We start from the raw sequence: 14,274 nt of genomic DNA, 5'->3' as shown, positions 1-14,274 counted from the left end.
AAAAGGCAAAGGCCGAGGCAGATGCATTCGTGGCCGTCTATCGGGCCGATGTTGAAACCACTCAAGTACAAGAGAAAAAGCCAGCCGAGACCGCTCAAACTCGATCATATTGGGTTGTTGAACTCGCCAAATGCCAATCTCGGAGGGAAACCCTGGAGGAGATCCATGCTCGAGGTTTCGATCTTACCGAAGAGATAAAAAAGGCTAAAGAGCTTGAAGCCGATGCCGGAGCCTTGGCTTCCGATGATGATGATGAGAGCAAAAGTGGGTCTGAGAGTGGGGAGGAGCCCGATGGAGAAGAGACTGCCCCCGGAGATAACCAGGAAACTTAGGGTGTTTTCCATTTTAATTTTTTATGTAGGGTCCTGATCAAACGTTGTAAATACTCTTATATATATAAAGATCTTTTCCTTTCCTCATTTGTCTCTATTTTATTCTCTGACTTGTGAATATTTTGTTTTATTCATGCCTTATGAAAGTTTTCATAAGTTCGAGGCCTTAGGCAATTTGATCGAAGTCGGACCTTGTAACCTTTATAATAGAGTGAGCGATAGTTTGAACTTGAAATAAAAAGTAGCCCTTAGGCTTAATAGCCGAGTGCATTTGGTTTCTCTAGCTAGAAGTAAAAGTAGCCCGTAGGCTTTAATAGTCGAGTGAGTGCTTGCCCGAACTCGAAGTAAGAGTAGCCCTTAGGCTCAGTAGTCGAGTGAGTGTTTGCTCGAACTCAAAGAAAGAGTAGCCCTTAGACTCAGTAGTCGAGTGAGTGTTTGCTCGAACTCGAAGAAAGAGTAGCCCTTAGGCTCAGTAGTCGAGTGAGTGTTTGCTCGAACTCGAAATAAGAGTAGCCCTTATGCTTTAATAATCGAGTGAGTGATTGCTCGAACTCAAAGTAATGTAGCTTGTAGGCTTAGTAGTCGAGTGAGTGCTTGCTCGAACTCGAATAAATGTAGCCCTTAGGCTTAGTAATCGAGTGAGTGTTTGCTCGGACTCGATGTAATATAGCCCATAGGCTTAGTAGTCGAGTTAGTGTTTGCTCAAACTTGAAGTAAGAGTAGCCCGTAAGCTTTAATAATCGAGTGAGTGATTGCTCGAACTCGAAGTAATGTAGCCTGTAGGCTTAGTAGTCGAGTGAGTGCTTGCTCGAACTCGAAGAAATGTAGCCCGTAGGCTTAGTAGTCGAGTGAGTGTTTGCTCGGACTCGAAGTAATATATCCCATAGGCTTAGTGGTCGAGTGAGTGTTTGATCGAACTCGAAGTAATGTAGCCCGTAGGCTTTATCCTCGAGTGAGTGACTACTCGAACTCGCAATAAGATTATCCCTTAGGCTTAGTAGTCGAGTGAGCGTTTGCTCGAAATCGAAGTAATATAGCCCGTATGCTTAGTGGTCGAGTGAGTGTTTGCTCGAAATCGAAGTAATGTAGCACGTAGGCTTTATGGTCGAGTAAGTGATTGCTCGAACTCACAATAAGATTAGCCCTTAGGCTTAGTAGTCGAGTAAGCGTTTGCTCGGACTCGAAGTAATGTAGCCCGTAGGCTTAATGGTCGAGTGAGTGTTTGCTCGAACTCAAAGTAATGTAGCTCGTAGGCTTTATGGTCGAGTGAGTTATTGCTCGAACTCACAATAAGATTAGTCCTTAGGCTTAGTAGTCGAGTGAGTGATTGCTCGAACTCGAAGTAATGTAGCTCGTAGGCTTATGTGGGGCTTGATCTCGTTGATTTTTCGGTTGGTAGTCCCCAATTTATGGGGTAATGGTCGGCCCTTGAGCCTGTTTGCATAATAGATCACGAAATAGAGGATCGATTTTGAGATTTGAGATATCGGTAAAGGAGAAATTTCTCTTTATGTCATTATACATGTGTTCATGTTTTGTGCCAGGGATAGAGCAAACTACACGAGCATGGTTCGTTTTGACCATTTGGCTCTTACAATTTTTCCTATCGAAACCCTGTTGTCATGAAGTAACCTCCTTGCATCGAACTTGACGATTGAACTTGATGTATTCGACGGTAATTTCCCCCAGTATTCGAGATTAATTGTAAAGAGGGCTTGGATACTGTTGAATTGTTCTAAGTTAGCACGATCAATGGTTGCCTCATTAAAAATTTTGCCGAAAAACCCATTTGGGATAAAACCGGTCTAAGGGAAAAAGAGTGCAACGTGTGCTTTCAGGCCTAAAGGCTTCGGGTTGGATAATCCATCCTTGTTCCTGGTCGAACTCCTGCAAGGGTTAGTTTCGAAATATAAATGAACATGGAAGGGTCGTACCTTAGCAGTAGTATCGTTTTAGATGCGACATATTCCAATTGCTTGGTAGTTGTGTGCCGTTTATCACATCGAGCTTGTAGGATCCTTTACCGACGATTTCGAGAACCTGATACGGTCCTTCCCAGTTAGGACCCAGTTTCCTTTTATTTGGATTTCGGGTGTTGATGGTGACTTTCCTTAGCACTAAGTCCCCGATTTTAAAATATCAAATATTGGTTCTTCGATTATAATACCTTTCGATCCGCTGTTTTTGAGCGGCTAATCGGACGAGAGCTGTTTCTCATTTTTCGTCAAATAATTCTAGGCTTTTGTTCATCGTCTTGTTGTTCGACTCATTTGTTGCATATCGAAATCTGATGCTAGGTTCTCCGACCTCAACCGGGATAAGAGCTTCGACGCCATAAACTAACGAGAATGGTGTTGCTCCGGTACTTGATTTCGATGTTGTGCGGTATGCCCATAGGACTTCGGGCAGTATTTCTCTTTATTTTCCTTTAGCGTTGGTTAGTCTTTTCTTAAGATTTTGGATGATGGTTTTGTTGGTCGATTCGGCACGTCCATTCATGTTGGGATGATAAGGTGTTGATAGGATCCTTTTGATTTTGTGGTCTTCGAGAAATTTGGTTACTTTGCTTCCGATGAATTATTTTCCATTGTCACATACAATCTCGGATGGCATCCCGAACCGACATATGATGTGGTCCCAAATGAAGTCTATCACCTCATTTTCTCTGATTTTCTCGAAAATATGTGCTTCAACCCATTTAGAGAAATAATCAGTCATAAACAAAATAAAACTAAGCCTTACCTGGGGTCGATAGGAGGGGGCCGACGATGTCCATTCCTCATTTCATGAAAGGCCAAGGAGCTAGGATGGAGTAGAGAAGTTCCCTGGGTCGATAAATCATGGGTGCATGTCTTTGACATTTGCCACATTTTCGAATGAACTCCCTTGCATCTTTGTCCATATCTATCCATTAATATCCTGCTCTGATTATTTTGTGGACTAATGAATCGGCACCGGAATGATTCCCACAAGTGCCCTAGTGAATCTCATGTAGGATGTAGTCGGTGTCTCCCGATCCCAAACATATTTCCAGTGGACCACCGAAGTCCTCCTAAATAGTGTTCCATCTTCGGACAAGGTGAACCGTGCTACCTTTGCGCGCAGAGCCCTTGATTCTTTTGGATCTGACGGAAGCTTCCCGTTCTTGAAGTACTCTATGTATTTGTTTCTCCAATCCCAGGTTAAACTTGTGGAGTTTATTTTGGCGTGGCCTTCTTCGCTTACTGATTTCATGAGTTGTACGACAGTTCCCGAGTTGAGTTCGTCATCCTCGACCGAAGAACTTAAGTTTGCAAGAGCGACGGCCTCACTGTTCTGTTCTCGAAGCACATGTTGCAAAGTCCATTCCTTAAATCGATGTAGAGTCACTTGTAATTTATACGAGGAGGGAATCATATTTAGCCTCCACGACCTTGGCTCCCAAACTTCTGGCTAGTTCGAGAACTGCAATCACGGCCTCATACTCGGCCTCATTGTTAATCAATTTTGTAGTTTTAATAGACTGCCTAACTACATTATATGTGGGTGATTTTAGTACGATGCCCAGTCCGGACCCCTTTGCGTTCGAGGCACCGTCCGTAAAAAGGGTCTAGACTCCCGAAGAGGTACCCGATTTTATCAGTAATTTATTTTCGATCTCGGGTACGAAGGCCGGCATAAAGTCAGCCACGAAGTCCGTTAATATTTGAGATTTGATAGCGGTTCGAGGTCGATACTCGATGTCGTACCCGCCATTCTCTATGGCCCATTTGGCCAATCGACCTGAAAGCTCAGGTTTGTGTAAAATATTTCGTAAAGGATAAGTTGTTACAACATGTATTGGATGGCACTAGAAATATGGTTTTAGTTTCTTAGAGGCACTTATTAAATCAAGCGCTAATTTTTCTAAGTGTGGATATCTAGTTTCGGCCTCGCCTAAAGTTTGACTGACATAATAAATAGAAAATTGCGTACCTCGTTCTTCTCGAATTAGGACTCCACTTACCGCTATCTACGATACAGCTAGATGCAGATAAAGCTATTCGTCTGCCTTCGGGGTATGAAGCAACGGAGGGCTCAATAAATACCGTGTTAGCTCTTCCAAAGCCTGCTGACATTCCGAAGTCCATGAAAAATTACTTTTCTTTTTAAGCAAAGAGAAATATCAGTGGCTCATATCCGAGGATCTCGAAATGAATCGTCCCAGGGCGGTTACCCGTCCCGTTAACCTTTGCATGACCTTTACATTATCTACCACTGTGATGTCATCGATTGCTTTGATTTTATCGGGGTTAATCTCGATTCCTCGATTGGACATCATGAAACCGAGAAATTTGCCCGAGCCAACCCCGAAAGCTTATTTTTCGGGATTGAGCTTCATATTGTACTCCCTTAGTATGTCGAAAGTTTCCTGTAAATGCTTTAAATGGTCATCTACTCGCAGGGATTTAACTAACATGTCATCAATATAAACTTCTATTGATTTTCCTATTTGCTTTTCGAACATTCTGTTTATTAGGCGTTGATAAGTTGCACCAGCAATTTTTAGGCCAAATGGCATTACATTATAACAGTGAGTCCCCGTACTTAGTGATAAATAAGGTATTTTCCTGATCCCCGGGTTCATCTGTATTTGGTTATATTCGGAATAGGCATCGAGAAAACTGAGAGTCTCGTGGCCGGCCGTGGCATTGATCATACGATCGATATTAGGCAAAGGAAAAGAATCCATAGGGCATGCTTTATTCATGTTTTTATAATCTATACACATTCTGAGCTTGTTCCCCCTTTTAGGGACTACCACCACATTTGCTAGCCATTCAGGGTACTTTACTTCCCGAATGGACCCTATTTTAAGAAGTTTGGTTACCTCGTATTTGATGAAGGCATGTTTGACCTCGGACTGGGGCCTTCTTTTTTGTTTTACCGAGTGAAATTTTGGGTCCAAGCTTAACTTATGAGTGGTGATTTCCGGTGGGATCCCTGTCATGTCAAGATGGGACCAAGCGAAACAGTCTATGTTAGCTATAAGAAATTAAATAAGCTTTCTCCTGAGCTCGGGATCTAACCCGGTCCCCAGGTATACCTTTCGTTCAGGCAGATATTCGATTAGTATGACTTGATCCAGTTCTTCGATTGTTGATTGGGTGGCGTCGGAATCATTGGGAACCATGAAAGATCGATGGATCCTATGTTCATCATCTTCATCAGTCTTCTGATTCGCTAATTGGGTCGAAGCTGTCGTTTGTGATTGCTATTTGGTATTCCGTTCCTCCTTCAAATCTGATCCTTTTACTGATAATAATGATGATATCAAAATTACTTCATCGACGACAAATATTTCTTTTGCGACCGGTTGCTCCCAGTAGACCGTTTTGATTCCCTCCGATGTTGGGAACTTCAAAACCTGGTGGAGGGTCGAGGGTACAACCCTCATATTGTGGATCCACGGCCTTCCAAACAGGGCGTTGTATCTCATATAGCCTTCGATCACGTGGAACTTCGTTTCTTGGATGGTTTATGTCACGTTAATTGGCATGATTATTTCGCCCTTAGTAGTTTCACATGCCATATTGAATCCATTTAGTACTAAGGTTGCAGGCACGACCTGGTCCTGAAGACTGAGTTACTCTACGACCCTCGATCGAATGAAGTTGGTCGAACTACCTGGATCAATTAACACACATTTAACTTGAGTTTTATTCATAAGTACATATATATTACTAGTGCATCGTTATGTGGTTGCATGATTCCTTCCATGTCTTCATTATTAAAGGACAAGGTTCCTTCAGGGGTGTAATCCTGAGTCCGGGATCACTTTTCTCTTACAATCGACATCTTAGTGCGTTTAAGCACTGACCCCTGGAGGGTATCGATCCCACCCATGATTATGTGGATGATGTGTTGTGGCTCTTCTTGTTCGTTTTGTCTCCTGAAATCCCTGTTTTGAAATGGTTTTTGGCCATGTCACTTAAAAATTCTCGAAGATGTCCTTTATTGAATAACCAGGCTACCTCCTCTCTTGGTTGCCTGCAATCTTCTGTTCTGTGGCCATGAGTGCCATGATATTTACATATTTGATTGGGATTCCTCTGGGCAAGATCAATCTATATATGTCAAGGCCATTTAGTATCTTTGATGCGTCCGATAGCCGACACGATAGCGGATGCATCAATGATGAGGTTATACTCCAATAACCGATGTGCTTCATTGGGTCCGGTATGCCTGTCGAACCCATTCCTGTTCATCAGCCCCCGAGACCCTTGGCTTCGATCGTTTCTCTTTTTACCTCGTATGGGGTTGCGTGAAGGTTCGCTACCCCTACGATCTCTGTTATACGACTGATATCGATCTTTGTTTGACCTTGGTTCTCGGTCGATATCCCTTTTAATATCGGACCCAAAACCCAATTGGTCGTCTTCGACTCTTATTTTGGATTGATACCGATTGTGCACATCGGCCCAAGTAATAGCTGGGTACTCGATCAGGTTATGCTTCAGCCACCGTGAAGCCATCGAGCTTCGTTCGTTTAGACCTTGAGTGAAAGCTTGAACAGCCCAATCGTCTGTGACTTGTGGTAGATCCATTCGTTCTATTTGGAAACGAGATACGAATTCTCTTAGCATCTCGTTATCCTTTTGTCTTATCTTGAATAGGTCTGAATTCCCGGTCTCGACCTTTATGGCCCCAACATGTACTTTTATGAAAGAATCTGTAAGCATAGCAAAAAAATCGATAGAGTTAGATGGTAAATTATGATACCATATCATTGCTCCCCTTGACAGGGTTTTGCCGAATTTTTTCAATAATACAGATTCGATCTCATCGTCCTCTGGATCGTTCCCTTTGATGGCACCTGTGTAGTAGGTGACATGTTCATTGGGGTCGGTCGTTCCATTATATTTAGGAATCTCGGGCATGCGAAACTTCTTTGGGATCGGTTTAGGAGCCGCGCTCGGGGGGAAAGGCTTTTGTATGAATTTTTTGGAATCTAAGCCCTTCAATATCGGTGGTGCCCCCAAGATCTGATCAACCCTAGAGTTATATGTTTCCACTTTCTTGTCGTTTGCCTCGATCCTCCTTTCTCCTAACTCTATTCGTTTTGTCAGTTCTCCGAGCATCTTAACAATTTCGGGATTAGTCCTCGATTCTTGCTCATTTGACCTTACTATAGCTAGCCCGTTTTGTGGGCGACTTCTTGGGGGAGGGGGGGACTGGGCTCGAGTCTGGTCGGTGCCTGAGTTTGGCTCTGCAACTGGGCTATTGCTACTTGTTGAGCTTGTAACATCTCGAAGATCATACGCAAGCTGATTCCGTTTTCCTCAGCGTTTTGGATATTTTGAGCTACAGACCGAGTTCCACCATGAATGCTATTTTCAGGGTCGGAACGTTGGTTCACCTCGATGGCTGCATGTGAATTGACATCTATTGGCTCTTCGACCCGAGCTCCAACGGGATCAACGAGTGGCCTTCCCCCCGGGGGGTTAAGTTGTTATTCTCATCTTGAAGGCCAACTTCGTTGTCGATAGGTAGGGCCATTAATTGAGAGTTCATCGTTTTCAACCTGAAATTAAAGATACTTCCAAGAGCAAGTGTAAAATGGTGTGTTTTGTAGAGATTTGTACCAAACAACCATTGTTATCCTTAGCCCCACGGTGGGTGCCAAATTGTTTACCCAAAAAATGGATAGAGTTGAATTTATACGTAGTTCTAAGGTTACGTGGTATAACTTGGCACAAATCGGAAAGTAAGTAGAAATATATTGAGTATTGGCTGTATAAAGAATGAAATACGAACCAAACTGAATGGAAAATGGTTTATGAACAAGTAAGACGAATCAATATACAAAACCCCAAAAAAGGATAATCTCTATATGAATATCAGTATATTTTTCTCTATGAATATAAAAAATATAAGAGTGTATCAATGCCTTAATCTTGGATGCTTTACAGAAATAATAGCCACCTCTCTTATAGTGGAGGGATCCTACTTTGGATATAATTAAAAATACATAGTGGGGAACTTATGGTAGAATAGTTTTTCCCTAATTCCCGCTGAGATTCTCTCCCCTTAGTGCGACTGTAACGACTCTTGTCTCTTGGCTCGATCTTGATCGAACTTGGTATTGGTTGGTTTCCAGATTTAGAGCTTGATATTGACTCGAGCTCGATATTGACTCAAGCTCGATAAAGCCGCTTCGCATCATAGTTCGATTTGGATTCGAGCTCGGTAATGACTTCGAGTACGATATTTGATTGGTCCCATAAATTTGAGTTCGGTAACCTGGATTCGGATCTCATACCTGATATTATGAAGATGACCTTCGGTCCATTATGTTTCAATTTTGACTAATCATATGAAGGTTGAAACCGATTTTGACCGTATACACGTGTAAAAATAATAATAAAATACCTATACACTTATTTCAGCTCATCTTTTTAGCCATTTATCCAACTTTCAAAGTTCTAACTAATATTGCATCTCTATTTACGAGAAGAGTGAAGACGAATCCTAAATATCTAATCACAAAATTTGGTGATTGTGACTCGAATAAAGACCAATCCATATACTATCCAAATGAATGGATTGGGCAAAATGAGCTTTTAGAGGTGTCGAAGTATCAAATAGAAAAAGGAAGGGGTACAAAGTGCTAAAACTGAACTAGATGAGGGGTAAAAAGGCAAATATGATTTGTGTTTGAGAAGTTCGGGGAAGCTCTTCTGCTACTGGGAACTGGGTAGCCAAGGGTTTTGCCAGAAGCCATGGAAGCAGCAAAACGCAAGCGAAACTCTGCCGAATATGAAGATGATGAATATGAAACCTTCAGACCGCCGCCGCCATCCTCCGCCGCGTCAAACGGCGGCATTGACCTATCACTACTCGAAGCCCTAGAAAAATCTCAACAAAACCCCGTGGAAGCTCTCGATCTCAAAACAGTGAAAAAATTCGTCCTTTCATTCGAACGACGTCTTAAGGAAAATATTGCTGCCCGTCTCAAGTACCCGGACCAACCCGAGAAGTTCGCGGATTCCGAAGTCGAGCTCCATGAAGAAATCGAAAAGCTTAAAATCGTCGCCGGAGGCCCAGAGTTTTACCCGGAACTTGTCAATCTCGGCACCGTTGCTTCAATCACCAGCCTCCTCAATCACGAAAACACGGATATCGCTATTGACGTTGTCGGCTTATTACAAGGCCTAACTGATGAGGATGTTCTCGAGGACAACGACGAGCCGGCGCAAGTCTTAGTTGATGCATTGGTCGAGAACAATGCATTAGAATTACTCGTTCAGCTTCTAGGAAAATTATCCGATTCCGATCCCGACGAGTCCGCCGCCATTTACAGTATACTCGCGACTATTGAGAATTTCATCGAAGTGAAAACCTCGGTGGCTGAGCTCGTATGCGAAAGGACGAAGTTAATGAAGTGGTTATTGACAAGGATAAAAGTTAGAGAATTTGATGGAAACAAGCAGTATGCATCGGAAATTTTGGCGATTCTGCTGCAGAGCAGCACGGGGAATCAGAAGAGATTAGGGCAATTGAACGGTGTGGATGCATTGTTACAAGCTGTGGCAATGTATAAATCAAAGGACCCTAAGTCGCCAGATGAGGAGGAGATGGTGGAGAACTTGTTTGACGCGTTGTGCTGTTTGTTAATGCCGTTGGAGAATAAGGAGAGGTTTGTGAAATCTGAAGGAGTAGAATTGATGATCATTATAATGAATCAGAAGAAAATGTGTTATGGGTCGGCTATAAGGGCTTTAGATTTTGCTATGACTAATTATCCTCCAGCATGTGAGAGGTTTGTGGATGTAATGGGGTTAAAGACTGCTTTTCCAGCTTTCATGGGTAAGGCAAGTCAAGTTCCCTTTTTCTCCAAATTTCATTAGATTTGACATCGTACTAATTTTACTGAGCAGAATGGTATAAGAGGATTCATATGGTCAACCACAATTGATATAGGGCTGAGACATAGTTGATTGACTGATTAATATGTTCATTGGCTTAGCTGAGCGGATATCAAGGATTCATATAGTAGACCGCAGCTGGTTTAGGATTGAGACATAGTTGATTGCATTTTGATTGATTGGCTAATTTTTAATTTTATGATAAAAATGGATATAAAGGATTCATAGTGGACCCCGATCAGTTTGGGACTGAGATAAAGTTGGTTGATTGATTAATTTGTTAATTTTCTCAAAGATTGTCTCGTAAACAATTCTTGTGGTAGGATTGAAGATGTTGATGAATGGAGTAGAATGTTATTTGTTCTGCTTTACAGATATGGTTTAAAAAAATTCCATGACTAGTTAAGGATATCTCGTTGTTTGTGTTCTTCCCCTTATCAAGTTGTTAGTAAGCTTATTTCTTTATAAGGATTGTTACTGAGCTTGGCTATTTGTTGCATAACATTAATTTGATATCATTTTTATTGTAAAATCAGCAGTTTTACTAATGAGATATAGTAGATGAAAAACTAACAGAAAAAAGTATCTCAAGTTCTCCTCAAATGGAAGAGTTTCTATTGCTTGATCTCAATGAGCTATTAGGATGATGTGGTGTTTTTTTACCTTGTTCTATCACTGACTCATATAACTTATTATGCTTAAATGTTTTGACTGTCAGATACCTCTGAGCAAAAAGAACAAGAAACGCTACAAAGAAGAACTGGAAGAGCGTCTTGTATCACTAGTTGCTTCCTTATTTGGTAAGAAGGCTAGTTAACTGGCGAACAATCTATCTGAGAATACAAATATTTTTCTGTTTTTGATATACTGAAAGTGGAATTTAACAAGAAACGCTACAAAGAAGAACTGGAAGAGCGTCTTGTATCACTAGTTGCTTCCTTATTTGGTAAGAAGGCTAGTTAACTGGAGAACAATCTATCTGAGAATACAAATATTTTTCTGTTTTTGATATACTGAAAGTGGAATTTTTGAATGCCCGCAATTGTGGTAAAAGAAGATCATAGGGTTTGATGTATGTTTTATAACTGGTCTACACCCCCCCCCCCCCCCCAAAACCAAAAAAAAAAAGTAACAATCCAGAAGTCAGCCTTTGTGCTTAATGCTACAGTTAAAAAGTTTTGGCATATTCTTTTTGCTGGATACTCTCATAAAACCTTATTACGTCTAAAAAATACATACCTAAACGGATATTTACTTTCTTCTAGATGATTCAAGAATAAAAGGCGGAATAGGCGTGAGAGGACGTCAACTTTTTATGTTTTTCTCTTTATATGGAGAGAAAAAAAAGAAGAGATAATTGAAAAGACTGGCAGGAAAGGGTAGGAGGATGGAACATTAGTTTATGTGATGCATCTCTAAACTGTATGGAATGGGGTACCATCATCTCTTGTTTTCTCTTTCATAAGAATTAGCATCTGTGCTGGGTCTTCTTAGGGGGCGGGGAGAAAAAGAGAAAACGTTACCTTATATTTGGTTCTGACTGCATTTTCTTTATAAGAATAAGTTTAATAATAAGGAGGAATCTCTCGTATACCTTGGATATGACTGCATTAATTTCAGTTTTTCTGTTACAGGAGGAATCTTGAGAGGTTCTAGAAGGGATAGATTGTTAAGTAAGTTTGTGGAGAACGAGTGCGAAAAAATTGACAGGCTTATGGAACTCTACATGAGGTGATTGCTCATGCAATATATATATCTAGTACCCTGCTCTATTTCCTTCTGCTGTGCAAGAAAACAGTGGTTCTCTTGAGGCTGATAGTTCTATTTCATTACTTTGTGCTGGTTTTCAATTTTTTTTGTCCTTGGAGCTGTTGCAGATATTCCAATAGAGTGAAACTTGAGGCTGAACGGTTTGACCAGCTAGAACTTGATGATTTGGTGGTTCATTTACTTCTTAGTCTTTGCTCATCATTATGTCTTTCTCTAAAGCATTTTATTTATATTGCCATTATGGTTATCATGTTTGTAGATGGATGAAGATGAGAAGTACAATAGGAAGTTAGGAGCTGGACTTTACACTCTTCAGGTCAAAAAAATTGTGGCATCTTTATTTATGTACTTATCATCTCTTCTACGGGCACATTACCACCTCACATCTTTGGCATTCTTATCGTCCTTCCTTTTTCTCCCTGATCCTGCAGTTGATAGCTGTTATCCTGGGTCATCTTTGGACCTCTGAGTAAGTTTTGGCACCTGACATACTATTTCTCTTCTGATGTTGGAATATATCTAAGTTCCTCCGCTTGATTGTTCTTTTTAATGCAGGCATCCTCGTATCAGAGCAAGGATTGAACTTTTGCTAAAGCAACAAAAGCTGACTAAGCAAGACGTAAAAGATATACTTCAGGTGTCTGCTCATCGTGTCCTTTTTTCCTGTGTCATTCCCTCCTTTTCATTTGCTTATGTTTGCTTTAAGGTAGTTATATTGTACCTTAGCAAATGTTCCTGGATTCTTCTGCTTATCCAAAAAAAAAAGTGAAAATTCTTGGATACATCTGGAGACAAGGTTAACTCGCGAGAGCTATACCTTAGGACTTATAGCCCATTAGTGCAAACTCCAATTTTAGCACCAGGTTATTCGGAGTGCATTGATCTTTCGATCTCTCACTCTGGATTTTGTTCAACAAGTGACCATTGTTTCTTTCATGCTTGGATTATTGGACTATAACTTTGGTGTTGTGGTGTGGTAACTTATGAAGATAGATATGGAAGGAAGAACTCCTTAATGACTTTCCTTGTCCATCTTCATGAATAGTCTGTTAATTCCTTAATGAAATTCATGCAGATTTTTATGTGAAAGCTGTTTTCCTTCCTATTATGTAGTTCACTTTTTTATCGTCAGGCCTAGTCTTTCCCTTATTCTGAAGATACTCTAAAGTCTGATCTGATATTGAAGTTTATACTTGCGATGTAGGAATATCATGACAACATAGGAGATCTGGAAGGGCCAGAAGAGAAGGAGAGGGCACAATCCAAGATTCAAAGGTTCATCTCGGCCTTTTGACCCATGATGTGGTTCAACAGTCAGAGCACAAGTTTTATCCTTAGAATGCTGTGTGAACTCTGGCTACTTGAAATGTGCGTTGAGATTTTATATGCTCAGTTGTCTACAGTTGGTCACTTCACTGTATTCATTCATGTAATGTGTAAGAGCTGTCATCAGTTATTGAAGGTTAACATTTTTGGCCGAATTTGTTTGTATTGAATGCAAGTGTAATTTGCAAGACTTCAATTAGTCGTTTTACCCAGTGTAAGTGCAGTGCTTTGTGGAGCTTGTCCCTATGCTGTTGTGAGCTTTCACCGTCCCAAAATTGTCACTGCCGATTGCCGATGGATAAGCTACTTTATTTGCATAACAATCAAAAAGCAGGTTTTCTAAAGAAAATGTCGTCAGTTTTCCAGAAACTGTTTGTTGGACGAGGTGAAGGAGCTTTTGCTGAGTGGTGAAGAGATATTACAGAATGCTCATTTACGTCATCAAAAAAGAATACGCTCATATATCGGATACGGACCAATAGCCTTGCTCGGCCTTCCGCAGCAGTCATCACAGAGTTGACTTCCCGAGATATATGAGTTGTTGCCTCCAATCCAACAACATCAAGAAGAAAACTGCAATCATTAAGAAGATGTGAGTATCGATATTGTTCATCCTTAAATAAATTACATAATACATGTGAATCTGATTCCACTATAATTGAAAAGAGATTTTTTGTGAAGGAGAGTTCCAGTCCTGCTAGTAGTGCAAGCAGCTCAGTCGCCTTCTGTGCAAAACCCATAAGCCATTGTGGTCTCTGATGAGTCCCTCAGTACCACTGGCTTGGTTATTTAGATCATGAGCCCCAACAATGTTTAGCTTGTAATGACTGTAGGAGGTGGTAGCCACCTTATTGGTATTTGTAGCCTGGGGTTTGATGTTGATGTAGTCGGGGTGAGTAATATGAATTCTGCAACTTGTATCATGAATTTTTTGTGGCATGTAGTGGTTGAAGTATGGT

General features: G+C 41.1%; 1 protein-coding gene across 2 annotated transcripts; it reads left to right on the top strand.

The window, feature by feature from the left end:
• The first annotated feature begins 8,974 nt into the window (after nt 1-8,974).
• On the top strand, nt 8,975-13,533 carry LOC107790976 (uncharacterized). Of its 2 annotated transcripts, XM_016612955.2 has the most exons (8): nt 8,975-10,165; nt 10,938-11,019; nt 11,854-11,950; nt 12,097-12,157; nt 12,249-12,305; nt 12,421-12,458; nt 12,545-12,626; nt 13,194-13,533. In XM_016612955.2, exons 1-8 carry the CDS (start codon nt 9,074-9,076, stop codon nt 13,281-13,283), a joined length of 1,599 nt encoding a protein of 532 aa, XP_016468441.2. In that variant the 5' UTR covers nt 8,975-9,073; the 3' UTR covers nt 13,284-13,533. The 2 variants fall into 2 exon arrangements, 1 of the variants encoding a protein (XP_016468441.2); XR_012701379.1 differs by lacking the exon at nt 12,097-12,157 and having other exon boundaries at nt 8,993-10,165.
• Nucleotides 13,534-14,274: the final 741 nt, after the last annotated feature.

The sequence above is a fragment of the Nicotiana tabacum genome, chromosome 17, assembly GCF_000715075.1.
Source record: "Nicotiana tabacum cultivar K326 chromosome 17, ASM71507v2, whole genome shotgun sequence".
Classification (NCBI taxonomy): domain Eukaryota; kingdom Viridiplantae; phylum Streptophyta; class Magnoliopsida; order Solanales; family Solanaceae; genus Nicotiana; species Nicotiana tabacum.
This window is presented reverse-complemented; position numbering and strand designations above follow the sequence as displayed.